Source organism: Acomys russatus, chromosome 6 (genome assembly GCF_903995435.1).
Source record: "Acomys russatus chromosome 6, mAcoRus1.1, whole genome shotgun sequence".
Classification (NCBI taxonomy): domain Eukaryota; kingdom Metazoa; phylum Chordata; class Mammalia; order Rodentia; family Muridae; genus Acomys; species Acomys russatus.
The window spans coordinates 49195869-49221767 of record NC_067142.1 but is presented as its reverse complement, the minus strand read 5'-3'; the positions used below and the strand labels follow the sequence as shown (position 1 = coordinate 49221767).

General features: G+C 45.0%; 1 protein-coding gene across 2 annotated transcripts in view; it reads left to right on the top strand.

The window, feature by feature from the left end:
- The window catches only part of Rgl1 (ral guanine nucleotide dissociation stimulator like 1), a 260437-nt gene that overhangs the window by 191570 nt on the left and 42968 nt on the right, over positions 1-25899 (top strand). For both annotated transcript variants that reach the window (XM_051147577.1, XM_051147578.1), the window contains 2 exons: positions 641-849; positions 17682-17759. In XM_051147577.1, the coding sequence (XP_051003534.1) occupies positions 641-849; positions 17682-17759 (287 nt within the window). The remainder of the gene's footprint in view (positions 1-640; positions 850-17681; positions 17760-25899) is intronic.

Sequence of the window (25899 nt, the reverse complement as noted above, 5' to 3'; positions counted from 1 at the left end):
GTGTATATGTGTGTATAAAATTTTGAAATAATCAGCTTTTTAGTAACATATGTATTGACTCTTCTAGCATACCATAGGAGACACTGTCTTTAAAAATGAGTTTGAGACTTATCTCCAATAGTACAAAGAGGATTGGATAGTTGATAATTGCTAAACTCTGTCCAGGTGATAGAAAATATCTTTTTGTTTTGTTTTTCGAGACAGGGTTTCTCTGTGTAGCGTTGGCTATCCTGGCTCACTTTGTAGACCAGGCTGGCCTTGAACTCACAGTGATCCACCTGCCTCTGCCTCCTGAGTGCTGAGATTACAGGCGTGCGCCACCATGCCCAGCTTGATAGAAAATATCTTTGATAAAGTATTGCCATCGCCTTTGCTGTTACTAGGGGTATAAGGAGAAGCCATTGCATAGGTGTGAAATCATAATCTCTCTTTCTTTATAGAGAAAGGGGCACCACCTCTACACACTTGCCTCCAAGGCCACTGTTCTGCCACACTGTGTTCACAGAGGGCACACTGCCTTACAGGACTTTCAGAGAAGTTCTGTGAGAAAAGACCAAAACACTGACTAACCATTTCAATGTTTTCAGTTTTACATCAGGGAATTATGTCATCTGATGCTAATAATGAGTTTGTCCCATAGGTTGAAGGGGACCAGCTGCCTCCAGGACACACAGTCTCTCAGTATGAGACCTGTAAGATCAGGACCATCAAAGCTGGCACCCTGGAGAAGCTTGTGGAGAACCTGCTGACGGCTTTTGGGGACAATGACTTTACCTATATCAGCATCTTCCTGTCGACTTACAGAGGCTTTGCCTCGACCAAGGAAGTGCTGGAGCTGCTGCTGGACAGGTAAGATCTAAGGATGAGTGCCTGCCCATGGGAACCTAAGGCTGTGCCCAGGGAACAGAGTGTGGCTCAGAACCAAGGGGAGATTAACTGGGAAAGCCAACCTTTGGAACCGCTAGCATGCGGAGAGTCAATTATATGGTCTGTTTCGAGGGCAAAGAAATCTCACTCAAAACGTTCATAAAGGCTGGATATGGTGGTACATGCTTCTAATCTTGGTACTCAGGGAGCTGAGCCAGTCTGGACCACATAGCAATGCTTTGTCTCAGAAGCAAAAGCAAAAATGAAGAAAAACCAAGCAATAACTGAAATCTGTAAAAAATTAAACAAAAGAGTTAAAAGCAGGCACTAGAAACATAGATTCTATTTATAAATTTCTGTTTCTGTTAGCTACCCCTAATTTCAAATTGGATACAGATTATTTCTTAATTTTTTACAATATCTATAAAAATGCTCACTAGCTAGGAATCTCCTTGTTTTGGAGACTGAATGTGCTCATAAGTATAAAGTGTGGAGTTCCATCCATAGGAAGCAGCTGATGAGTGAGGACTTTGTCAGTGACAGTCACAGTGCCCCTGAAGTCAGTGTGTAACAGACATGCACAGGAGTGTGTCCGTGCTCCATGGGAGGAACACATGGACCTCAGCAGTGGATACCGTAACTCACACATGTGGGCCTCAGCAATGGACACCGTAACTCACACACAGACAAGCCTTTTGTTTTCTCCTTACTTTTGTTTTATTTATAGTAAAATATAGTTATTTTATAAACATATCATTATGTTGACTTAGTCCTGGGACAAAGAAAACTGTCAGCCAAACAATTGCTTTAGCATCCTGAGGCTCCTCATCTAGATCCTTGAAGCCTGGGGTTTCCTGCCTGAGGAAGGAAGTGGGAGCCAATGATTTTGTTAGACTTGGTGTGTGTGTGTGTGTGTGTGTGTGTGTGTGTGTGTGTGTGTGTGTGTGTGTGTACACACGTGCATATGTTTAATTTTAAAGGTATATACAATCATGTTGAAATATAAAAATTCTTATACTATGGAAGATATGAGAAGAAATATTAAAGTTTTCTTAAATGCTGTTTTTCTCAAATAATGCCTAGTAGGTATGAAATATATGAAATATTTCATATATATATTCTTAATATACAATATATCACATATATTGTATTGATTGGCTCATTTATTTGTTAGAAGAATTCATTGAGGACATTGTAAGAGGGCACCGGCAGTAGCTACAGCACTGACTGGCAATATGGATTTGTAGCACATACATGGTATAAACTGAATCAACCAAAGCACACAATGTATCATACAATTTTTATTTTTACCTATTTATCTATCTTGGAGATATCTTTGTTCATTCAGTGAATCAGCATTTGTGAAAGTCTCATAATAGTAGCTAGAAGGTTTAAAGTACAAGAAATATAAATTATTTTTTCAAATAAGCTCATACAGGTGGATATTCTAGCTTCTTTTTAGTGGCTTTCTAATACTTACTGAGTTGATAATTTCATGGACAGACAAGAAAGCACTTTCTGGTTTTTAAAATTGTTCTTAAAATTTGTGATCACCACTCCACAAGGATCATCTTTAAACATACGCATGTTTTCTGAGTGCTTTTTGAGACTCCTATAGGATAATCTCAGAGAACGGTAACTGATGCCAGGATATACAGATGTAGGAGCCTGTTGGACTGTCCTCCAGAGGGTCGCAGCGGCCACACTGCTGTTCTGAGCATTTCCCACCATGGCCATGCTGCTGTTCTGAGCATTCCCCACCATGGCCATGCTGCTGTTCTGAGCATTCCCCACCATGGCCATGCTGCTGTTCTGAGCATTCCCCACCATGGCCATGCTGCTGTTCTGAGCATTCCCCACCATGGCCATGCTGCTGTTCTGAGCATTCCCCACCATGGGCTGCATACTTCCCATCTGACCATGTTCTGTCTCTTCCACTGAGCTGTCTTTACTCTGATCTGACCACTGAAAACTGGCTTTGGGACTCAGGCTTCTTGAGTTTATGAGTAGAGTTTGGTATTTCAAAAGACACCATTTGTTGTGTGTGAACTCTTTTCCTATCCTATACTCTTTTCCTTTGAACTATTTTACTCTAATTATCTTTAATTTATTGTTTTTATTAATTTATTCAAATTACCTCTCAATTGTTATCCCATCACTTGTATCCTCCCGTTCGTCCTTCCTTCCCGCTTTCACCCTATTCCCCTCCTCTAGGTCTATGACCGAGGGGGACCTCCTCCCCCACTATATGGTCATAGGCTATCAAGTCTCATCTTGGTAGCCTGCTTATTCTTTCTCTGAGTGCCACCAGGGCTCCCCACCAAGGGGAAGTGGTCAAATATGGGGCACCAGAGTTCACGTCTAAGTTAGTCCATGCTCTCCATATAACTGTGGAGAATATCCTGTCCATTGGCTAGATCAGAGTAGGGGTTCGATGTTTACTCCTTGTATTGTCCTTGGTTAGTGCAGTAGTTTGAGCAGACCCCCTGGACCCCAAACCACCCATCAAGATATTCTTCTTGTAGGTTTCTAGGACCCTCTGGATCCTTCTATTTCCCTATTCTCTTATATTTCTCTCACCTAGAGTCCCAGTAGGATGTCCTCACATCTATCCCAATCTCCTGGTAAGTGAAGACTTTCATGGGACATGCCTTTTGGGCTAGTGCCCAATTATAAGTGAGTATATACCATGTGAGTCTTTCTGCTTCTGGGTTAACTCACTCAGTATGATTGTTTCTAGTTCCATCCATTTGTCCACAAATTTCGGGATTTCCTTGTCTGTAATAGCTGAGTAGTATTCCATCGTGTAAATGTACCACAGTTTCTTTATCCATTCTTCAACCGAGGGACATTTAGGCTGTTTCAGGTTCTGGCTATTATGAATAAAGCTGCTCTGAACATGGTTGAGCATATGTCTTTGTTGTGTGGTGGAGCATTTTCTGGGTATATTCCAAGGAGTGGAATAGCTGGGTCTTGAGGAAGCCCTATTCCCAGTTTTCTGTTACTCTAATTATTAATCATCAAATTACAATTCCTTGTGTAGTAAGGAAATTAGATTTATTGCCTATAATTGTGTTAAGAATATTTTTTCTAATTTGTTCTTTGATTTTAAAGTCTGTTTATTAAGTATTGGTATAACTATTTCATGTAATATTTCTGTCTGTCTTCAGAAAAGCTTTGAATAAACAACTTTCTATTCTAGGTTTTTGTTATTGACAAGGGTAGATTTATCCTCAAAGTATTTGCCAGCTTTCTGTCATCATGACACATACCTGATATAATCAACATATAAAGGGAAAAGATGTATTTTTGGCTCAAAGTTTTGGAGGTTTCAATCTGGGACCACTCAGCCTTCACTGTCTTTTAGTCCTGTCAAAAGTCAGTGTATTGTGGTGGGAATGTACATGGAGCAAAGCTGCTGACCTCTGAATGCAGAGCAAAGAGAAGGAGATCTGAGGTCTCACTCTCTCCCCTGTTAGGGCACTGAGGACTGCAGCCATGTAAAGGTCCCACCACCTTCCACTAACCCCACCCTGGGAATCAGGCTTTTAACAGAGATGTTTGTGGGGCACAAGATGCATACACAGGGAGGTCACTGGGTCCGTGTTCTCTTGTATGTTCACGTTCATGGACACTCAGGAAGCATGCATTCTTTGTGGTACACCGATCTCGTCTTGGTGTCCTCCTCTAGGGCATAAGGAGCTGTCATTTGCTGCATGACAGTGCCTGATAGCATATTAAGCCTGGACTAACATGTGAGTTTAGTGAGTCTTTTTTAAAATCATGGTTCTTATGTAATAGCTCATATGTCTAAGTAGAAATTGGAGAATTATGTAGTTTTTTTTTTCTCAATACTTCATAGCTGTAAAAAGATGGAGCCTGGTAACTCTTGGTAGGCAGTATGCTGAGATGAAAATCCCTCACAAGTTCACTTTGAAATCAGTGACCTCTTCTCCATAGGAGGTAACGTCACTGATAATAGCCCACAGATGTCCACAGTGAGTAAAGGCACACACATAAGCTCCAGCTGTCTGTCTTAAAGTCTGCACACAAGCACACCGGGAATTAGAGTGTTTGGTCTATGACTCTTCCTTTGTGATTTTTAAAAATATCTTTTCTTTGTTCTATGGATAGACACATTGGGATTTGCTTTTAAAACAATAACTGGATAACACTGATTAAATAGTAGATCCAATATGAGTTCAGATGGCACCGAGTTCAGGCTATCAATTGAAGTGTAGCTGAATGAAGACTTAAGATTTAGTCTGTACCGTGTGAGCAGGCTTAAGGCTGGCTTTGCGTGTGATCTCATAGTTCAATCTCTTGTCTCTGAAATGAGGGGCTTAAGTGCTCAATACCTGTGTAGTGTAATGCAGAGCAGACACTCTGTGAGGCACCGCAGAGGTGGAGCTCCGAGAGAAGCGATTTCGGTTCTGCCCTGAGGTAGTTCAGAGATGGATTATATATGAGCTGTTGGTGCCTAAACCCTGGGCCTCCTCACTCAGCAGTAATCTCTCCACGATTCTGCCCTCTTAATTTTCTATTCCTTTTCCTTGGGAGAACCCCTCGAACCACAAAGGCCATTTTCTTTACTTAGATCCACCCCGGAGGACGTAATATCTTCCTGCAGAAGATAAGGTGGACAGGCATGTCCTAAGTAAGTCACCATACAAGGTGGGGTAAAGCACAGTTCCCATACATGCTGCTCTAGGAGTCTTACAAGGTGGGGCAACATACAGTTCTCAGAGTGCTGTAAAGGAGTTCGGGGAGATAAATGCTGTTTATTTTGCTTTCTCTGCAGAAATGTAACCTTGTCTGTGTGTGTGTGTGTGTGTGTGTGTGTGTGTGTGTGTGTGCGCGCGCGCGCGCGCGCCAACCTCAACAGGAGTATTTCTTCTTCACTCCATGTCCTGCTCACACTGAAATCTGTGGCCATGTTTCAGCCTCCACACAAGTCGAGCTGTTGATTCTGTGAAATGCTGTGCTCCCAGACTTGTTGTTAGACTTTTATGCCTGTAGTGAAGAGGAAGCAATTTACTGCACAGACCCACCTATTCTGAAGATAAGCAGTTGAAATACCATTTTTCACACCAATGAGCTGTCAGGCTTGTTCGTGAGCCTCAGACAGAGTTTTTTAAGGGATTTCTTTTGGTGGCTGCAGCGGAATGTGAAGGAACAGAGGGCCAATTGCAGTAGGTGCTAATCCTGTAATAACCAGACAAGAATAGGTTCATGCAGATGCTGCACTGTTTATTTCCCACCAGAGCATGGCTTATTGAAGCCAAGCTTTGATTTCCCTTAAGACTTCCAGTTGTGGTTTGTCTTGTATGGAACTGTTTATTTTCTGGAATTTCTTTTTAATCTTTTTCATAGTTCTTTTTCCTAATATGGGTCTGTGTGATTGATAAACAGACAGTGGTTTGAAGTCATGAAAAGCTAATCCCACATTAACTTTATCCTTTATTGGGGTGACTGGTAACACAAGGATTCCTGTTTGCTGTGCCTTCTACCGCGGCCCAGACTTAAGGGTTCTTTGCTTCCTTTTAACCCAAGAGGAAGTTACTTAACTGGGGGTTGACTGTGTTGAGGCTTTGAGATTTTGTTTTCTCTAATGTCAAGAAAGACCTCACTCAGAGAGGTCAGTTTAAAGCCTCACTCCACCACTTAAAGAAGTGGGGGAGTAGATACCACTGAAAGCAGCCAACTCCAACTGTTTGCAGAAGCCCACTTCAGCAACTGATCCCAGTGAGAACTGGAGATGGCCTGCAGAGGTGCAGATCCTGCTGTGTTTCCAGACATTCTCTCTCTCTCTCTCTCTCTTTCTCTCTCTGATAACTTAAGTTAGCAAAAGCCAACCTCATGTGGAGCAGGGAAAGCCAGGTCTCCAGAAACACTGCCCAAGCCATTCTCAGCCCTCAGGTCAGGGTGGAAGGCATTAAGTTTTTCTGCATTGCAAGTTAATTCCCTTAGAGGAGAGCTCTCAGGAAGCTTAAAGGTTGAGGCCTTCTATGAACCTATGCTTTAAGGTGATAATTTTGTTTATGTCACGGAGACATGGGTAATCAGCAGGTCATTGAAAGAACTCCCTGTATATGCTTACCATGTGTCTTCACAGACTTTATCTCATGCCATTTATTTATTACAACTCTGCTTACACAAAGAAAACCAGTATCTCAAAATATATTCAATCAGCAAGCAGCAGAGGGGATGAAAAGCTACCTCTGTGTGGTTCAGACCCTCTTTCTGCCTCAGCACCTCCCATGCCAACTCACAAAGAAGGAATGACTGGGGACCCTTTTTAGTCGTCTCCCTTGCTGCTTTATCAATTCATTTTCCTTGGAAATGATATTTCACAAACTTGGGAGCAAAAGTCGCTACACCCTCAGTTTGCCAACACCAAAGTTATGTTTCATCTGTTTAATACAAAGTACTTACTTTGCAAGGTGCTGTGTGAGCAAAGGTGGCAGAGCTTGTCACGTGTCCTCCCCATCCTAAATATGTACTATTTGCTGATAGAGAGTAACACTCATCCAGCCAATAGACAGAAGGGTGGATGTATTTAAAACTGGTATGACCATTATGCCTCTAAGTCCAGCAGTTGGGCAGCTGAGGTAGGAGAATCACTTTAAGTTTGAGGTTGGCCTGGGATTCAGAGTGGGACCCTATCTCAACCTCCTCCGACCACGATGTTTTAAATTTATTTCGGAGGGGTTTTCTTAGGCCAAAAATGCTTCTTTAGAGTTTTAGGCTCTTTTTATGGAAAAAGCAACGTCTCTCTCAGTCATGAAGTTTGTGTGTTAGGCATATGTACAATGTTGAGTGGGGCATCGGGATAAAAAAAACAACAAAAAACAAAAAAAAACCCTTAGATTTATTTCCAGTTTGCACTCTGCACTACTTTTAAGTGTCCCTCAAAGTCTATGTGCTAGAGGCTTAGATTCTAGTGTGGTGTTACTCGAAGGCAGGGGGGCTACAGATGAGCCATTGTGAGTGGTCTCCAAACTCTCTGGGATATGATCTCCAGAGGACAGGGAGCGCAGCCCTCCCTCTTTGCTCTGTCACTTGCAGGCTCTGATGTAAGCAGTTCTGCTCTGCCATGCCTCCCACTATGATGTACCTTCCTTGCTCAGGCAGGCACAAACAACAGGGCTAACCAAGCAGGCACCAAAATTGAACCCAAACAACATTATTCTCTTTGTAAGTTGATTTCAGGTATTTGTTACAGTGAGAATAAGCTGGCTGGATGAATAACTAACCCACACCCCTTCCTTGTTTTAAATCCTCTGAGAGTCAGCTTCTGTAGCCTGCAACAGTATGTAAGCTAACATGTCAGTTGTAGGGTCCTGTATCCGATTCCTTAGCCGTGTGGTGGTAGTGTAAGCTAACATGGTTGTATGGTCCTGTGTCGGGTTTCTTAGCCATGTGGTGATAGTGTAAGCTAACATGGTTGTAGGGTCCTGCAATAGGTTCCTTAGCTATATGATGGCAGTGTCAGCTAACACAGCAGCTGTAGGGTCCCGTGTCGGGTTCCTTAGCTATGTGGTGGTAATGTAAGGTAGCACGTAGGTTGGTACTGTCCTTTAGAACTTTGACTTGATAGTGCAAGTAAATTTTTTACTCTTAAAAACTGGAAAACGTGACTGGTGCTTTCCTTTCTTCATGACGTTTGTGATGATCTGAAATTCCCATGTTTCCTTTGAGTATTCTTGGCCTGCTGACCCTACCATCTCTCAGAGGGGAGTGATGCTTGTGGTGGGAGTTTAGGAGCACTGCCTAACAAACAACTGTAAGCTCGTCCCATCTGTGGCAGGGTTCTGGAAGGTATAGATGTGGATGCCGCCCAGATTGTGATTATACCTAGTAGGAGGATCTAACACCTCCGTTGAGTGTACCATCCCATCAAGACAGTGAGGACTAATATATGTTTTTAGAAAGTGTGGGGGAGGGTTGTGCCCTTGGCAGCTATGACTAGTAGTAGTAAGTTTTGAAAAAAAGCACACCATACAAATCCATTCGGTTCTCAAATGCCTCCTTAGAAGAAGCTGGGTAAGTGTGTTTACAGTGCATGCAGTGTGTCCCAAAGGGCTCTTGTTAAAGCTCACTTACAAACAATCAAGTTTTCATTTCGTACTGAAGTTAAACTACGCGCTTGACAAGCAGCCCTAGATTCATGCTGGTGTGTGGCGCCCAAGGAAGGCAGGCGATTCCTGTGCTGTGCTCCTTCGGGAGAAGGTTAGGTGTCTACTACCTCCTCTCTGTTCTCCCAGGTCACAGAAAGAGGCTGTCGGCAGGGAGAGCTGTGAGAAGCTGGCCCTGGAGGGGCTCAGCTGTAACCTTCTTACCGCAGCACTCTTGAGCTTTCTCTCTTCTGCTTGTCTTAAGAGTGCTGATGTTCACCTTCCATGCCTGCAGTAGGGAGCGTTTCAAAATGACGCCATTAGTTTAGTGATTTTCCTCCCGAGCTCCGCCAGGGCCAACTTGAAGGAAGTAGACTAGGGTGCCAATGAGCCTCTTCCCGCTGATGAAACGAAGAAATTGAGAATGAATGGCCTGTTGGCTTCTGGGTGCGCATCCCATTGATTTAGTGGGAAAGCTCCCAGGAAATCTCAGCATTGCTTTGTTTCTTTTCCAGCTTAGAATGCACACATCCTGGATATCTTGATGAGAATGGCAGTGTCTTAATAAATGGAAGACATTTCATTATTTAAAGACTTTTTTATAGTAGATAAATTTAAGTATCTGGGTCTGCGTCTTGAAGTCTCTTTAGGCAAAGTTAAAGCCTTTGGGTTTGTTTTTCACTTAGGGGGAACAAGGCATGTTTGTAAAAGACAAGTTGAACTGAGGTTGAGTTTCTGCCTGTGGCTATGAGAGAGATGAGATGAGCGAGCTGTATAAATGAAGAGGACCATGAGAAACTGTGGGCATCAAAAGGAGTCTGAGCCCCTGTGTAGGTGCGTCTTTTATGAAGCGTTCATTTTCTTGCTGTTTCATGTTGTCTCGGTGTTGTCAGATGGAGAACTATTTAGCTCACAGGACAATAGAAGATCAGCCTTTGAATTTACACATCCGTCTGTGGCTGACAGAGAGATGGAGGAAGGAGGCCGCGAGCCTTTAGAAAATGCAATGGAGCTGCTGCTTTCTCAGAGTGAGTGGAAAGGAGCATGGTTCAGGTGACAGTTGGCTTTTCAGCTGTGAGATTCAGGCTGGACTTCAGACCAGTGTAACTATTAAACTGTCAGGCTGGAAGCTACCGACTCCCTGGCAGTTTGTTGTGGTGGTAGTAAGATAGCTAAGAACCAGGACGGCTTCTTAGGGAGACTGTCTCCTCAAGTCTCTGGCTCTTGAGCTCAGGGATGCCAGTGTTCTTAGGGCCTCATGCCCTGGTCATCTGTGGTCTCAGCTCAGAGAGTGACCCTGGAAGCCTCAGCCTCAGTGGACAGGCACTGCTGCTGTCTCTCCCTGTAGCTATGCCAGTTGCCTTGGGTTAACCAGAAAACTTTAATCTGGTACCGGTTTAGAATGATCTCCAGCCATAATCACACGAGGGAAAGCAGAAGTGGGTTGTCTCCCTGGCCACTCTGCTTGCCTTTGGTAATGCAGCTGATTTTGTTTCCAAGTGGACCTGCTTCCCACTCAGCCGAAGCGTGGGAACTGAACTGTCAGTGGGAACACAGGAGGCAGCAGAGCCCCGCTCCGGGGGATGCCGGTGAAGTTCTCCTAGCAGAGGTACTAAAGCGATTCTGGCAAAGGCTTTGCCTCTCCCTGTAACCAGGCTTTCACCTTCTGAACTAGGACCCTAAGACCAGAGAGCTAAAGTGTTTCCTTTAAGCTGAGCTGAGCTTTTCCACTTACCTCCCCCACTTAGCAACAGAGGAGGCAAGGCATGCAGGATGCAGCTACCTTTTTTTCATTTTTTTAATCTGAGAAGAATATTGAATTTCTATGAAGGATTCCTTTTAAAGTATGCATATATTTGGAAATTAGAAAACTGACAAGAACTTGAAAGACAGCATGGATATATTCTGAGTGACAACTGGAGAGTCTTACATTTAATTCATAAGCTAAAGCAGTAGTTTTGACCATTTTCTAGCAATTGGTAGGAAAAGTTGATCACAGACCCCTTCAGGAGTCTGCTACAGGTCTTGAGAGATGGCCCAGTGCGTCAGAGTGCTTGCTGCCTAAACACAGGGACCTAATTGTGAACCCCAAACATTCACCTAAAAGGTCAGAGTGGTCACCTCAGCCTATAGCCCCAGTGCTATGCGGGTACAGAGACAGGAGGATTGCCGGGCTGGCTGCCAGCCTCGCTCCAGGTTCAGTGAGAATCTGTGGCTAAGGGAAGAAAGAAGAGCATGATGGAGAATGACCCCCCCACCCCCCAAAGCCCTCACTCTCTCTGGCCTCTGCATATGTGCACGAGTGCATGCGCCTGCACACATGTAAGTGCACATACTACACACACACACACACACACACACACACACACACACCTCACTCAGACTTACACACATACCCTTCCCCACATAAGAATCTACTTGCTAACATTGGAATCTTTCTTTAATAAATTGCTAATAATATGAGTTAAATGTGAAATTGAAAGAATGATACCACCCTGTAGGATTATTACGGGAATTGAGTGAAGGAGTCCACAAACAGCAGTTGGTACAGTTCCTGGCATAGAACGTGACACCTGTTATCACTGGTGGCTCATTTGCCGGTACCAAGTAGGGCTCACAGAGTTCCTCAGGATGACCCCATCCTGGCCTGCTTCTATTGAGACTTGCCTGCTGGGGCACAGAGACAAGGTGGGTCCCTCTACCAGAGATGGTATCTGCAGAGAACTTAGGACTCCTTGAAGCACCAATGTCCAGGGGTCAACCCTCACTTCAGATGCATACCAAACACTTGGTCTGCTCAGATGGGCCTCAGAGCAACCCCTTGGAAGAGGCTCTTCCGGATTTAAACAAGTGTTTTCTTTTCTTTCTCTTGTTCAGGTCATTTTTAGGCTACAGTAGAGAATTGCTTACAGCTGTACTGTACAAGGCATTTGTAAATCTGTCTTTTTGCTTGACGACAACAGAGAAACCCACGTCAAAAGTCATCTGGCAATGTGGATTTTGATTTAAGTTTTACAAAGAAGGGCACTTGCTCCTTGGTAAGCCTTAGGGGGTTGAGCTTTGATCTTACGTCCTAAGGAGCTCTGTGGAAATCAGAGATGGCATTGTTGACAGGGTTGTCTGTCGTGTTTCTACTGCCGCTAGTTAAGCAGTCCACAGGAGCACTCTTGCTTACCCCCTTGGAGTAAAAGATGTGAACTGGACTTTGATTTTTTGATGCGAAGCCATGAGCAGGTTTGGGGAAGCATCAAAGAGGCATTCCTAGTCTGGTAAAACGGACTCTGACATGAACATTAAAGAGCTCTCCATGCCAAAGCTGGGAACATTTTGTTTTTCCCATAGAGCATTCATTCCCCATAATGGTAAGAGAGGTGCAAGAGCAGACAGTCCCCCTGCCCAGTGCACTGGATTCTGGAAGGCCACTGCCTTTGGTCTCCTCTATAACAGGATATACACCTTGGGGTGTCACACTGCTGATTCCTCCAGCATCTCTTTAAAAAAAAAAAAAAAACTTAAAACTTTCTTCATGTTAATTTTGGATATTTTGAATAACCACAGACAAATTTAAAATAAACTTTTTATGTTCCTAAGCCAGTGGTCCTCAATCTGTGGGTCATAACCCCTGTCTTTAGACTTTTTACATTACAGTTCATAACAATAGCAAAAAATTACAATTATGCAGTAGCAGCAAAAATAATTTTATGGTTGGGGGTCACTACAACATGAGGAACTGGATTAAAGGATCGCAGCGTTAGGAAGTGTGGGGGCCACTGTGCTAAGCCTTTAGAAATGAGAGCGCAGACAGGTTAAACCTCTGTGATATGGGCAGACGGTGCTTTTGCAGCCTCTGAACCTAGTAGGGGAGCAGTCTGTTAACAGCCTGCTCCATCCTCACTGGAATACCTACTTCTCACCCCCAGTATCTCTCCTGCATCCATTGGGTTCAAGCCCTGTAAGAACCGTGAGCACAGAACTAAAACTGCTGCTCACCTAAAGTTTATGTTCTAGTAGATGCCCAAGGAGACAACACTGACTTTATATCCTATTAGAAGATAGTGAAAGCTGTAGAGAAGAGGGTAGCGAAGGGGATGTTGTTAGAGCTGGGTTACCTTCTAAACAGGATGGTAAGGCCTAGGGAGGGGAAGGCCTTGCTGATAAGGCAGAACTTCAGCAAAGACTCAAGGGGTCCAGGGAATCTGCCATGGGAAACAGTAGATGCAAGTGACAGCTAAGATGTGCAGTGTAGGGTGTGAGATGTCGGGGGAGTGACGAGTGACAGATTGATGAGGCAGGTGGAGGCCATGGTCAAGAGTAAGTGAGGAGAAACGTGGGCATTATGGATGGAGCCCAGTGAGTGGAAGATTTCAGGGGGTTTTTAGACTAGTCTTTTCTCAGACTGGAATTCATGGGATGGTTCTGAAGGGAGAAGGGCCATGACCTGACTTCCTTGTGTCCTTCAGCGTCTGGCTGGTGGGTGATTTAGAGTGAGGCCCGAGGCCTGGGGCACTAGGCCAGGTTCCCAGTCTCACAGAGGATCAGCACTGAGCTAGCAGTGGTGCTAGCTGTCTTGACCCTCCTCCATCTGGCATCTCAGATAGTCACGATGGAGGAATGGCAAGCAAGAAAGCTAGCGAGCACCCCAACAAGTTAGCCTTTATTTATAACCCTTGGGCAGTCGGGAGGGGTTTTGAGGGTGGATGTGTCTGATTGGCTAGGGCGAAGGGTGCCAGGATACTTACATACAGTGGTACAGTGCCTCACTTCCATACAGTATCACAGGGCCCTATCACAAGAAGGAGAAAACAGTACTTAATTATCTTGTGTATGAGGGAATCCCTGAGTGCTATGTGATGCTCCTTACAAGATATGGGGTTACCAGATCAGGTAGAATGAGGAATACCAACCCCCCCCCCCACACACACACATACACCACCCTTGTTGAGGAAAGGGAGTCGGACTTCACAGACCTGAATGCAAAACGGCTATCCAGAGAAGTCAGACTGTAGCCTTATCCAGCAGAGCCCTACATCCTTGAATAGGTTGTCTTGATGGCTGGGCAGACCCCAAGAGACCAGATTGGTTAAGTGGCTGTTGCGTCGCTTTAACCCAAATATGGCCGCCGTCAGAGGCGGGATAGAAACAGAAGTGATGAGAAGTGTTTGGACTCTGGAATGTGGCAAATGTAGAGCTGGAGGTTTTCCCCTTGGCTTGGATGGAGCAAGACTTGAACAACTGGACTTCATGCCCTTCCAACCCATGCCTGATAATTGACAGTTCCCGGAGGCCGCTGAGTTATTTTCAGACCATCACCGTGGTCCCAGGTGTGAACTGTGGACAGGCCGTCAGTGGAGAGAATCAACAGTTGTATGGTCTTAGTCATTGTTGATGGTAACAGGCTGAGGCACAGGAATGTTCTTGGTTTCTTTCTCAGTGTCGCATTCTGGGGAGGGACCTCAGCTCCAAAAGAGCCATGAAGAGAGCAGGAGAGCATGAGGAACTACAGGAAAGGCGAATAGGAAGACCTGGAGACTGAGCTAAAACCTCTGAAAAGAAAGCTGTCAGAGGAGTCCAGTGTGTACCTGTTCCTTGAAAGAGCGAGCGCAACGGGTCTATTTATATCTCTCACAGTTCCTAGTTGGAAGATAACAGACGTTTCCAGAGAGAATGCTAACACAAATTAACATAACAAAACAAAGATCAAGTGCCCTATTTAGTAAGGGAGGGCTGTGGTGAGAGATAGGAAGACTTGTGGCCTTGCAAATGGCCTCCGCTTTCCTGCCCCTCCCCAGACTCTCCGACTTCATTCAGCCACAGAATCCAGAGCGAGGCAACATGAGGACACAGTTCACTGTGCCGGTGGCCAGAAGAAAGAGCCAAAAACAATCCCACTTTGTTTATTTACCAGGAGCTTCGTTTCCCATCCCTGTCTGGCTCATGTGGGGTTGAGGAAATCTTAATCTTACTGAGCTCCTGTCTCAGGAAGAGCAGAAGGCAGTCCTAGAAACTGTCACCCAGCAGGTGTGACACAGGTGAAGAGGGCAGGAGGGTCAAGACCATGGAAAATACCATGTGAAGCCATGAGGCCATAAGGCTGATGAGCTGGAAAAAGGAGCAGGTGGTGTGTGTGTGTGTGTGTGTGTGTGTGTGTGTGTGTGTGTGTGTGTGTGTGTGTGTCCATCTCCGCACGTAGTGCCTAAAGGCACAACGGGGAACTTGTCAGGATGGGGTGATGGGGACACCAGATGGACTGATAGTCAAAGCAGAAGGTAGGCTTTTATTTTGTAAAGATGTGTAAATCCTAGGAATAAAGAGCCATAGGGTACTGGAACTCTTAATCCCATTATACAAAACAAAGTGTGCTCTTTAAAAATGTAAACCCAGCAAATAGAGAGTTTCTGCTATCAAAACCTTGGGGCAGCAAACAGCTTTTCAAACTCCAGGGACTCTCAATTCTTTCTTGTTGGGAGAGGAGACTGCAGAAGTAGCCCAGCCTCCTTAGTTAGTGGAGTCTTCCCTCAGGATTGAGTGTCCGTTTACTAAGTCCATATTCTCTTATGTTGCTTGCGGAGCTGGGGAATGGCGCCAGGGCCTTGGGCATGCTAGGCAAAGCACTCGACCACAGAGCCAGCTCTCCAGCCCCTAGCTACGTATTCTCTACAAAACAAAACAGGAAATTCCTTGTTTTTAATAGCTGAGTAGTATTCCATAGTGTAAATGTACCACAGTTCCTTAGTCCATTCTTCTACTGAGGGACACTTAGGCTGTTTCCATGTTCTGGCTATTATGTATAAAACAGCTATGAACATGGTTGAGCGTATGTCCCTGTTGTGTGGTAGGGCATTTTCTGGGTATATTCCAAGGAGTGGGATAGCTGGGTCTTGAGGAAGCCCTATTCCCATTTTTCTGAGAAAGCGCCAGATAGCTTCCAAAGTGGTTGTACTAGTTTGCATTCCCACCAGCAATGAAGGAGTGTTCCTCTCTCTCCACATCCTCGCCAACATGTGGTGTCATTTGAGTTTTTGATCTTAGCCATTCTGATGGGTGTAAGATGGAATCTCAGTGTCGTTTTGATTTGCATTTCTCTGATGACTAACGAGGACGAGCATTTCTTTAAGTGTTTCTTGGCCATTTGATATTCCTCTGTTGAGAATTCTCTGTTAAGTTCCAAGCCCCATTTCGCAATTGGGTTGTTTGGTTTTGTGGTGTTTAATTTCTTGAGTTCTTTATATATTTTGGATATTAAACCTTTGTCAGACGAAATTTGTGGACAAATGGATTGATCTAGAAATTATCATAATGAGTGAGTTCACACAGAAGCAAAAAGAGACAAATTGTATATACTCACTTATATCAAAACACTAGTCCAAGGGATACGTACCATGAAAAACTTTACTTACCAAGAAAGCAGGTCAGAAGAGAGGACATCCTATTGAGACTTTAGGAGAGAGTAGCATGGAAGAATGGGGAAATAGTAGGACCCATAGGGTCCTGGAAACCTACAAGAAGAACTTTATGACAGGCAGATCTGGGTCCTGGGGTCCTCCTCAAACTAAGGCACCAGCCAAGGAGAATATAGACAGTAAGTTTCGAACCCCTACCAAGACCTAGCTGACGAACATGATATTCTCCACCGTTGAGTGGAGAGTGAGATCTGACTCTCACATGAACTCTGGTGCCCCTTTTCTGACCATGCCCCCTGGATGGGGAGGCCTGGCGGCACTCAGAGGAAGGATAGCAAGTTACCAAGAAGAGACTCGATATTCTGAGAGCATATATAGGGGGAGGAGGTCTCCCTCAATCACAGACATAGGGGAGGGGAGAAGAGGGGAAATGGGAGGGAGGGAAGAATGGGAGGAAACAGGGGAAGGGCTAACAATAGAGATGTAATATGAATAAATTAATAAAATTGAAAAAAAAAACAGGGTATATTAGTACAAAATGAACTTGCTCATGGGTTGAATTTGTATAACATGGGGTTGAAATAAAAGCTGATACTACCCTTGGGAACTGATCAACTTCCTTAACAAAAATCTCAGTCTGTGACAAGCACCATTTTAAATTCTAAGCACTGACTGCTTTCTCAAAAATAGGGCTCCTGTTCCCTCTTGCCAGGTACTGCGTCTAGATCAGCCTGGCTTGGTATAGGTGTAGTCACAGCTGCAGCTGTGCCTGTAGCACACAATTCTATCCTTCAGCCTTCATCTCCATCCCAGCCTTTGAGGCTCCAAGCCTATTTCCAGGATCCTCCAACAAGGGTCTACTCAAAAGCAGCCCACACTCCCAAGTGTTTCATGGATGCATCACTTTTGTGCCCATGTATGGCCCAAGTTCTGTGCCCACACGGCTGTGTCTCCCTGGTATAGAGACAGCAGAGGGTGCGAACATAGGCTTGTGTATGAGAGATCATGAGGAATCTGCCTTCTTTATAGTGTGTAATATCTGATCCCCTTGCTGGGATGAAACTTTGTTGTATAGAAGAAATTCTGGGATTGTCGAGTATTAGAGCATTTTAAAGCAGTATGATAGTTCACTCCTGATTCTTTTGTCAGTGTGCTTGTCTCTCCATCGTGGGTTTTTGTTAATGCTGCTTGACTTTGACGCTGTTTCATATACGTATATTTCCTGAGTTACTCCTGACTTGTTATGCTTTGCTTGAAGTTTATGACTATTTTTGTTTGCCTGTTTTCATCTTTAAAGATTTGGAGACCTGACAGGCCCAAACTGTGAAGGCGATGGAAGTCAAAGTTCATCGGAGTCCAGGGCCGTGATCCGGAAGTGAGTGTGTCTTCCTTCTCATTAACAGCGTCGCTAGCTCTCAGTCAGGGCAGCACCTGACTTGAGCGCCAAGCTGGGTGCATGAGGATGCCTGCATTGGGTGCCTGCAATCCCAGCACTTGTGAAACCAAGGCCGGAGAAGCATCCCTTTGAGTCCGGCCTGTCTTGAACAAAATCAAAGTAGTTTAGCAGGATGTTTTACTCCTTTGGAATGAGTGCTGCCATCCTGCCATGATTCCCTCCTAACACCTGTGTAGAGCTAGAGAGAGGGCTGGGCAGTGAAGAGCACTTGTTACTTTCACAGAGGCCTGAGATTCAGTTTCCAGCACCCACATGGTGGCTCACAACCATTTGTAACCGCAGTTCCAGAGGATCTGATTCCCTCTTCTGACCTCTGAGGGCACCAGGCATGCACATGGTGCATAGACAAAACATTCGTATAAATCAAATCAAATAAATATATCTAAAAAGTTTTAAAAGTACCCATATACCTTTACTTTGAAGAGAATTATCTAATGGTACTCAGGAACAATGCATTGTGCATCTGCTCTGTAGCGGGTATTATTTGAAGGGATATAAAATAAACAAGGAAATGGAACAAGTGAGCAACAGTGAATAGCTTTGGCTGTTAGGAAGTTTGTATTTTAGCAGAAGGAGACAAAGAATAAACAGAGCAAAGAAGGGTCTAGGTCCCGATGGAGCGTGATTTCACACAGGGTGCAAGAAGAGGCTCCCAGATCTGGGGATGGCAGAGCACAGTGGTGTGAGGTATGAGCCACGTCCTGTGATGTCCAGGCAGAGAGGATATGGAAGCAGCTCTGAAGCGGGAACAGCACTGGAGAAAACAGCAGGAAGACACAGCCAATGGCGTGGCAGATGCTTAGGATGAAACACAGGAGTTGGTGCAGATAAAGTGAGGGTGTGAGGGACCTGGGGCAGGATGTTGAACTGGATTCTGAGGAGGGCAGAAAGCACATGGGGGGCATTGAGAACAGCACTGAAGCCTAAGTTACCGGGCTAGCTGTGGTACCAGGTGGACAGTAAGTTAGCGGTGGGGATGGAGGCAAGAGTGCCAGTAGGGAGCTTGGGTGGCTTATCTGGCAGACCAAGAGGTGCCTAGGACACCTCCAAAGGCTGTAGAAGAACCTCAGCTTTCTGTGACAAGACTAGAAGTGGGGATCAAGTTTGGTGGGAGTGTGTGTGTCAGCAAGTGAACCTTAGATGTTAGTTTTGAGGTGATCGGTGAGTCTGGCCTGATGAGCTGGCTGGATGATGGAGTTCCCTTGGGTAGCCTGGCTGGTATTAAAAGCCACTGTGCTCTCCTGGGAACTAAAGAGGGAGGGGGGGTGCGGTCCAAAGACAGGGCCTTGTTTCCTTTTATTGTTTTGAGTTAGTGAAAATAGGAGGTTTGGTGGAGGAGATTAGAACAGCTGTGGGTGAGCAGATTAGGGGAGAAGATAGAAGGGGTACTGTATCCCAGAAGACATGTGAGGAGGAGTTCCAGAGGGGTTTCCCACTGTGTCCACTGCTGCCATGCATCAAGTGAAGAGGGCTCTGAGAGGTGACTTCCTGCCCAGCAGTCCTGTGGGTTACAGTGATGAGGGCAAGTGGCTTTGGCAGACGTAGGTATGTTGAAGTGTAGAGAGGGCAGTTTCAGAAATCTCACAGGATGCAACCTGGGGATAAGGAAGGCATTTTGGTTTGTGGACCAGGTATGGTCTGTTTTAGTAGGCAATTGTTTACACTGATGAGACTGATCTAGAAGATACTGAAGAAATAGCCATTGTGTAGAGACAGAGTCCACTGTTGGTTTGTGTTCTGGAGCAGATAGGACGATACTTTGGGATCCAAAAATAATTTCTAGTGCTAAGTACTCATTTGAGGCCAAAAATCAAGAGGGTGGGAACGTACTTGGTCTTTTCTGTGTAGTTTTTAACTCTCCAAAAGATTTGCTGATGATTCCCAGGCCTTAGGGGCCAGAGGTGTGAAAGTTGGAAAAACATTCTTTTTAACTCTCAAGTAGGATCTATATTCCCTTTCCTCCCTCCCTCCCTCCCTCCCTCCTTCCCTCCCTCCCTCCCTTCCTTCCTGCTCTCTTTTATAATTTTATTGCAGAAAAGTAGACACACTAATATACATATTTAAAAGTCAAGGGCAAGATATGTATGGTAGGAAAAACCATTATATTATTACTTCAGGGGATGGCCTCTGGGAGGAGGTGACATTTGAAGGATGGTCAAGTCTTGGGCAGTGGAACTGACTTGGCAGAGGGACCAGCAGGGCCAGGTCAGGGAAAGCCAGTGAATGCTGAATTCTGAGAAGCAACAGGGCTACTTCATGGTGTTGCATGTGAGTGAGGAGAGTCTGTGCAGCAGAGGCTGGTGTGAGGTTACACTGGCTTTAATCAGTCACAGAAGGGCTTGGGTTTCCTCTGGTGAGCTGTGGGCCAGCAGATATCAAGGTTTGTGTAGGCAGCAAACATTATAAGGAACATTGTCAGGATGGCGTGGGCCAGAGTCATCCTATTTCATGGCTCTAGCAACGCACAGCTCAACATCCACAAAGCTCTTTAGAAATGAAGATGATCTGCTTCGCGCCCAGTGGGTCTCAATGTGTGGGTCACATATCAGATGTCCCAGATAGCAGGTATTTACAGTAGGGTTCATAACAGTAGCACAGTTACAGTTAGGAAGTAGCAACAAACTAATTTTATGGGTGGGGGTCACCACAGCATGAGGAACTGTGTTAAAGGGTCACAACATCAGGAAGATTGAGAATCACTGGTCTAGCCTGACCTAATGAACAGGAATCTGCAGCTTCAGATCCCTGAGAGAGTCCTGAGCTCTTTAAGGGTTTAGAAACCATGGAATTAGAGTGTTTAAATAGTTTTTGTTCATCCATGAAAAATCACCCAACTGCGATTCTCAAGAGCACTTTTTTCTTTTGTAATGGGCATGTGTCAGAATATCCAGAAGAGATGCCACAGGAGTCCAGGGACAGGCAGGACAGGTGTGTTGACCTATGTGTGGATTCAGTGAGAAACACATTGTCGTCCACACATGTTGGAAGCTGATCGAAGTTGCAATTTTCCATCCAGATAAGCCACAGGAATAGCGAGAAGAGTACAGTCTGAAACAAACCCAGAGCCTTTCTGCTTCCCAGCAGGCATTTCAAGATTAAATAGGTTTGGGGGAAGTAGCAGTTAGGAAAATTGATTCTACCCTGGATGTGAAAAGCTATGTTCATTATTTTAAAGTCCCACTGAAATTCATTGTATACTCAGAACACTAAGTGGGTGAAACTCCAGGCTGCGCTGTTGTAAAGGGCTTTAGAGTTTTAAGCACAGGAGCCCTTAACAAAGAGCTCCACACAGCACTCCCCTGAGGGTCCGTCATCCGGGGACAATAGTCCTTTCCCAAAGCCTCACAGTGACTCGGAGAAAGTTCTTGACCCCTTTGCTCAAACTGAGTTGCCTTGTTAAAAGAATTGTGCACGATGAACGCATAACACTTTATTTTAGAGTAGGTCACTCTGTCCCCAGACTCAGGAATGTAAAAATGCCTTTTCCCTGGTAACCCCATTCTTTCTTCCATTTCCCTTTCTTTCTTCCAGTTTTTTCTCCTTCTACTAATTTGCATTCCATGTCCCCATTCTTGCTTTATACTGTCTTTTCTTGTGACTGTCCTTCTGTCATTGTCTATCTCTACATGACCACTGCCTTGTTTTCCTGAGAAAAAACTAGGGAAGTGCCTCCCCAGATCTGAAAATAACATTCCAGATCCCTCAGGAACCCTACACCTCCAGCCCCTGGCCCAGAGCAATGAGCTGTGGCTTCCTCTTGGCTATAGCTGCATAGAAGGCATGTTTTTGTGGCACTGGTCTTCACAGGGTGACCTCATCCACCAGAGGACACTGACCAGCCTTTGGAGTCCCTTTGGTTGTAGCTAAGTGGGCGTGTGCTTCTGGCATCTAGTAGGTCGAGGGCAAGGATGACAGTAAGTACCCTACAGTGCACAGGACAAGCTTGTCCTTTCCATTCAATGATATGACACTAAATATCACCAGGACCTCGGTAGGAAGCCCTGCCACACAGTGTTTGCACACCTCTAAGCCTGCTCTTTTAGAAGCGTCTCCATTTGCGTTCCTTTTCAGAATCAGGTGAGTCAAATACTGAGGTGATCCAGGCCCAGCCACATGGAAGGTCCAGCCCCTGCGCCATCTTTCTGTCCCTTACCTGCCAACATGGCATATTTCTAGTCACTTTACCTCCCTTGGTTTCAGAGCTCTCACCTGAAAATCGAGCTTTCGGAGCATACAGCCGCCAAGCCCCTTTCCACTCAGTGGTAGCGCGCATAAAATGTATTTAGTTTTTAAAAAACCAAAACCAGAGATGTGGTCCAAATACCAGGCTTTTGAGAAATTTCCCTGTCCCCTCCCAACCCCCCTGCCCTCTGAGAGAGCATATGTAGCAGACTGAATAAAACTGTCAGAAGAAGCCGTCAGGCTCTCATTTGCTTATTGTTAAGTCATGACATCACAGCTGTTTCCTGCAGTCATAAATAAAGAGCTGAGCTGAACGACTGTCCAGCAGGGTGACACGAGGAGTGGCAAATGCCTGCTGTGCCCCTTTGCTGTGCATCTGCTCCCTTGTGATTGCAGGTGGGCAGCACACAACAGGGATCTAGTGACTTTCTGAAAACTAAACACTCCACTCCAGGGCAGCTGCCTTCAGTTCTGGGTTCCTGGTGGCAGCTGGGAGCAGGGATAGGGATCACTGCTGGATTTAACCATGAACACAAAAATGCCCAAAGTGGTTGAGTTTTCAGTTTTTGCTGTAAATTGTAGCAGGGCCCTTACACTCTACAGAAGCTTCCACATACCAAATTGCCCATCATATATGTTTTGTTAGATATGGATCTAATCAAGGTAACAGGACGATAATGATGAAAAATGTAGAAGTACAGATGAAGCTTTAAGATGAAAAATAGGTTTCTGGTGTCTTAAGCTCAAACTGTGTAGTGTTCCTTCTGTGTTGCAAAAAGTTATCAGATGGCTCAGGGCACTTCCCACCGTTGGAGTGCCCCATTCCAGCTCTGCAGTCTCCAGGACGACTCAGTGGGCGCAGCCAGAGTGTCTCAAGGTGCCAAGAATTCTGTATCGACGGCTTCCATGGCGTCCAGTTTTTAAGGCCTTTGCCTCATGGTGACTGCTGGTGTTAGGACCAGAGCTATGTAGAGAGTAAACTGGGCCATTTTTGTTTTTGTTTTATCCTAGGACTCCTAATAATGGCCATTATTTGGGAGTCAGGAAACCCACTTCCTACTACGGAAGAAAACAACTCAGCTTCCAGTCATTTCACCTGTGCCCTTGTCACCCTTCCTGCCAACATTTTTACATGATAAAATACTGTCTTTTCCAGGAACACAATTTGAACCAGATAGGAGGAAGGAACTTTTCGTAGGACAAATTTATCGCAGCCATTGAACTCAGAAGCAAATAGAATGCTAACTAAGAAGGGACCGATAATCTTCCAGCCTTTTTTGAAATGCATGAGATTGTTCTGGAGTGTGTGTGCGTGCGTACGCACATGCAACTTTATTTAAAGAGAGTTAAAACTCCCCACTCAGTGGTGCTTTATTGTGTTCCCTTGTTCAGTACTCTTTAATGTAGAAACAGCTTCTGTTTCCCTTTCTTTAATTGAATCCCATGCCTTCCCTTCTGGAATGCCAAGTTCTGTTTTCTCAAACTCTTCACTGTCAAAGTGCTTCAAGCGGTTGAAATCATTTTATTTTCCTTTCTATGCATTCAGAAGATTCAAATGTCATTCTTGTAATCTTTCACAGAGGCTGGAGGTCCTGACACTAGTGTTCGGGCTGGAAGGAGAACTAGTAAACAGTATTAATCCAAAAAGAAAAAGAAAAAGAAAAGCAGAGGTCTGGAGTTATTAGTGCCTGGGGAAATTACAATGGAAAGTATTTGAAAACTCTTCTGGGAATGTTTGCAATCAATAGCCATTCCACAAAATCCAAATGCCTTATTAAGGCAATTGAAGTCGAGTGATTGTAAGGAAAATGGGGAAAAGAAAAGAGACTTGAGAGGGTAAGGAGCGGGGGAACCCATCAAAGATGAGACGTAAAGCTGGGCATGGTGGCACATGCCTTTACTCATAGCCCTTGGGAGGCAGAGGCAGGCAGATCTCTGAGTTCAGAGCCAGCCTGGTCTACAGAGAGATCTACAGAATGAGTTCCAGGACAGTGAGGGCTAGGCCTAGTTAGAGGCAACCCTGTCTTGAAAAACAGAGCAAAAATGAGACATAAAACATCAAACAGGCATGGAGATGCACACCTGTAGTGTCAGTACGCTGAAGTTTAAGCCTGTCCTTGAACACATGGTAAGAGGAGTCAGTCCCAATGAAAAACAAATGCAACACAACAGACCTGTGAGGACAGTAAAACCTCCAAATTTAGAAGGTTTCAATGTGAAAGAGATACATATTCCTCTTTTAAGTAAAACAAAAGAAATAGAGCAATGTGTCACATTAAACAGAACGCCATTGTCTTTTACATGCTGATACAGGGCAAAGAAAGTTGAAAACCCATGATTTAAGGAGTCCTTAGTTTTTGTGGGACATGGGTAGAGATCTCTAGAGCAGAAACTGGTGCTCTCGCGACCAAAGAAGAGCGAGCCAGTGACTTAGATTTATTTTAAAGCAGTGATTCAAAATGAAGGAAAATCAGAGATGACAGAATTGTCTTTCATTTTTAAAGACTTATTTCTTATTTGTATGTGTAGGGGGACTTTGCCTGCAGTGTCTGTGCACCATGTGTGTGACATGTGAGTCTCCATGTGGGTTCTGGGGGATCTGAACCTCTGAGAATTCTTAATCAACGAGCCATCTCTCCAGCCCCATGGCAGTATTTTCTACCTGTCAGAAAGGGTTGAACAGACATCACAACCAGTCATTTGTGGAAACAAGGAGTTTGCCCTCGCTGCTGTATCCACTACCTCTGCTGCCCACCTGTGCTATCATACTGCAGGGCACGCTTCGTTACCTTGTATCTCCTTTAGCCACCGCCAATGTGAAGTTTCATTGAACTTGTGTGCTTTGGCCAAGATCAAACACTTAGTTCGGTGCCAGGGATTTGGAGTCAAGTTTGGCGGGCCTTCCCATGTAGGGCCTTGGGCCTCAGGCCACCATTTAGGAACAAGCCTGGGGGTTGCTTGGGATTCCCTTCCCCTGTGAGTGCCTCACGGTAGTCAGACCACATCAGCACCTGAAAACCCAGACCCTTGGGAATTAATGCCTTTACTTCTCAGTGTTTTGCCCAGCTGTTGCTTTATTATAATAGCCCCAGAAGGGTCCCCAAGCAGCTGTTGTGAAAGGTGGAAGTCAGACTTGTTTCCCTCAGGAGGTGGTGGTTTGAAGGATACGGTAGCCCCGACACACCGAGGGACTCTCCATCCATGGTGGAACTGTAGAGACAGACAGTCAGCAGGTGTTACCCTGAAGCCCCCTGTTCATAACGCACCTCTCAGACTTGGGAGCTGGGGAAGGAGTTAGTGAGGTCCTGAAGTTGGGATTTGGGTGAGTGGCGGATGCACTTTTCTAATAATAGCTGGAAGTCATCGATTGTTTAGCAAGAACAGTGCACTGTGTGTGCATTAAAGGGTCTCCTGTCCTGATGACCTTCTTCTTCTTTTTTTTTTTTTTTAATGTTTTTTTGAGACAGGGTTTCTCTGTGTAGCCTTGACTGTCCCGGACTCACTTTGTAGACGAGGCTGGCCTCAAACTCACAGCGATCCACCTGCCTCTGCCTCCCGAGTGCTTGGATTAAAGGTGTGCGCCACCATGCCCGGCTTCTGATGACTTTCAACACTGTTACTCCATCTACCTCAGGGTGGCCTGGGTGGCTGAAGAACATGTCCGGGGTCACCCAGTGAACCCGTGAGTGTGTGTGGACTTCACAAGGCCATGCTCTCCAGCTCATGTATCCTTATAGTCTTCCCCTGTGATAAAAATGAAAATATTTCTCCTAAGTGTGGGAATGGAAGACAGATGTGTGAGTAACCTTAGCTTTGGGTAATAGGTTTCAGGCTCATCTCATCCTGCCCCCACCAAACACATCTATTTGCTCTGTTG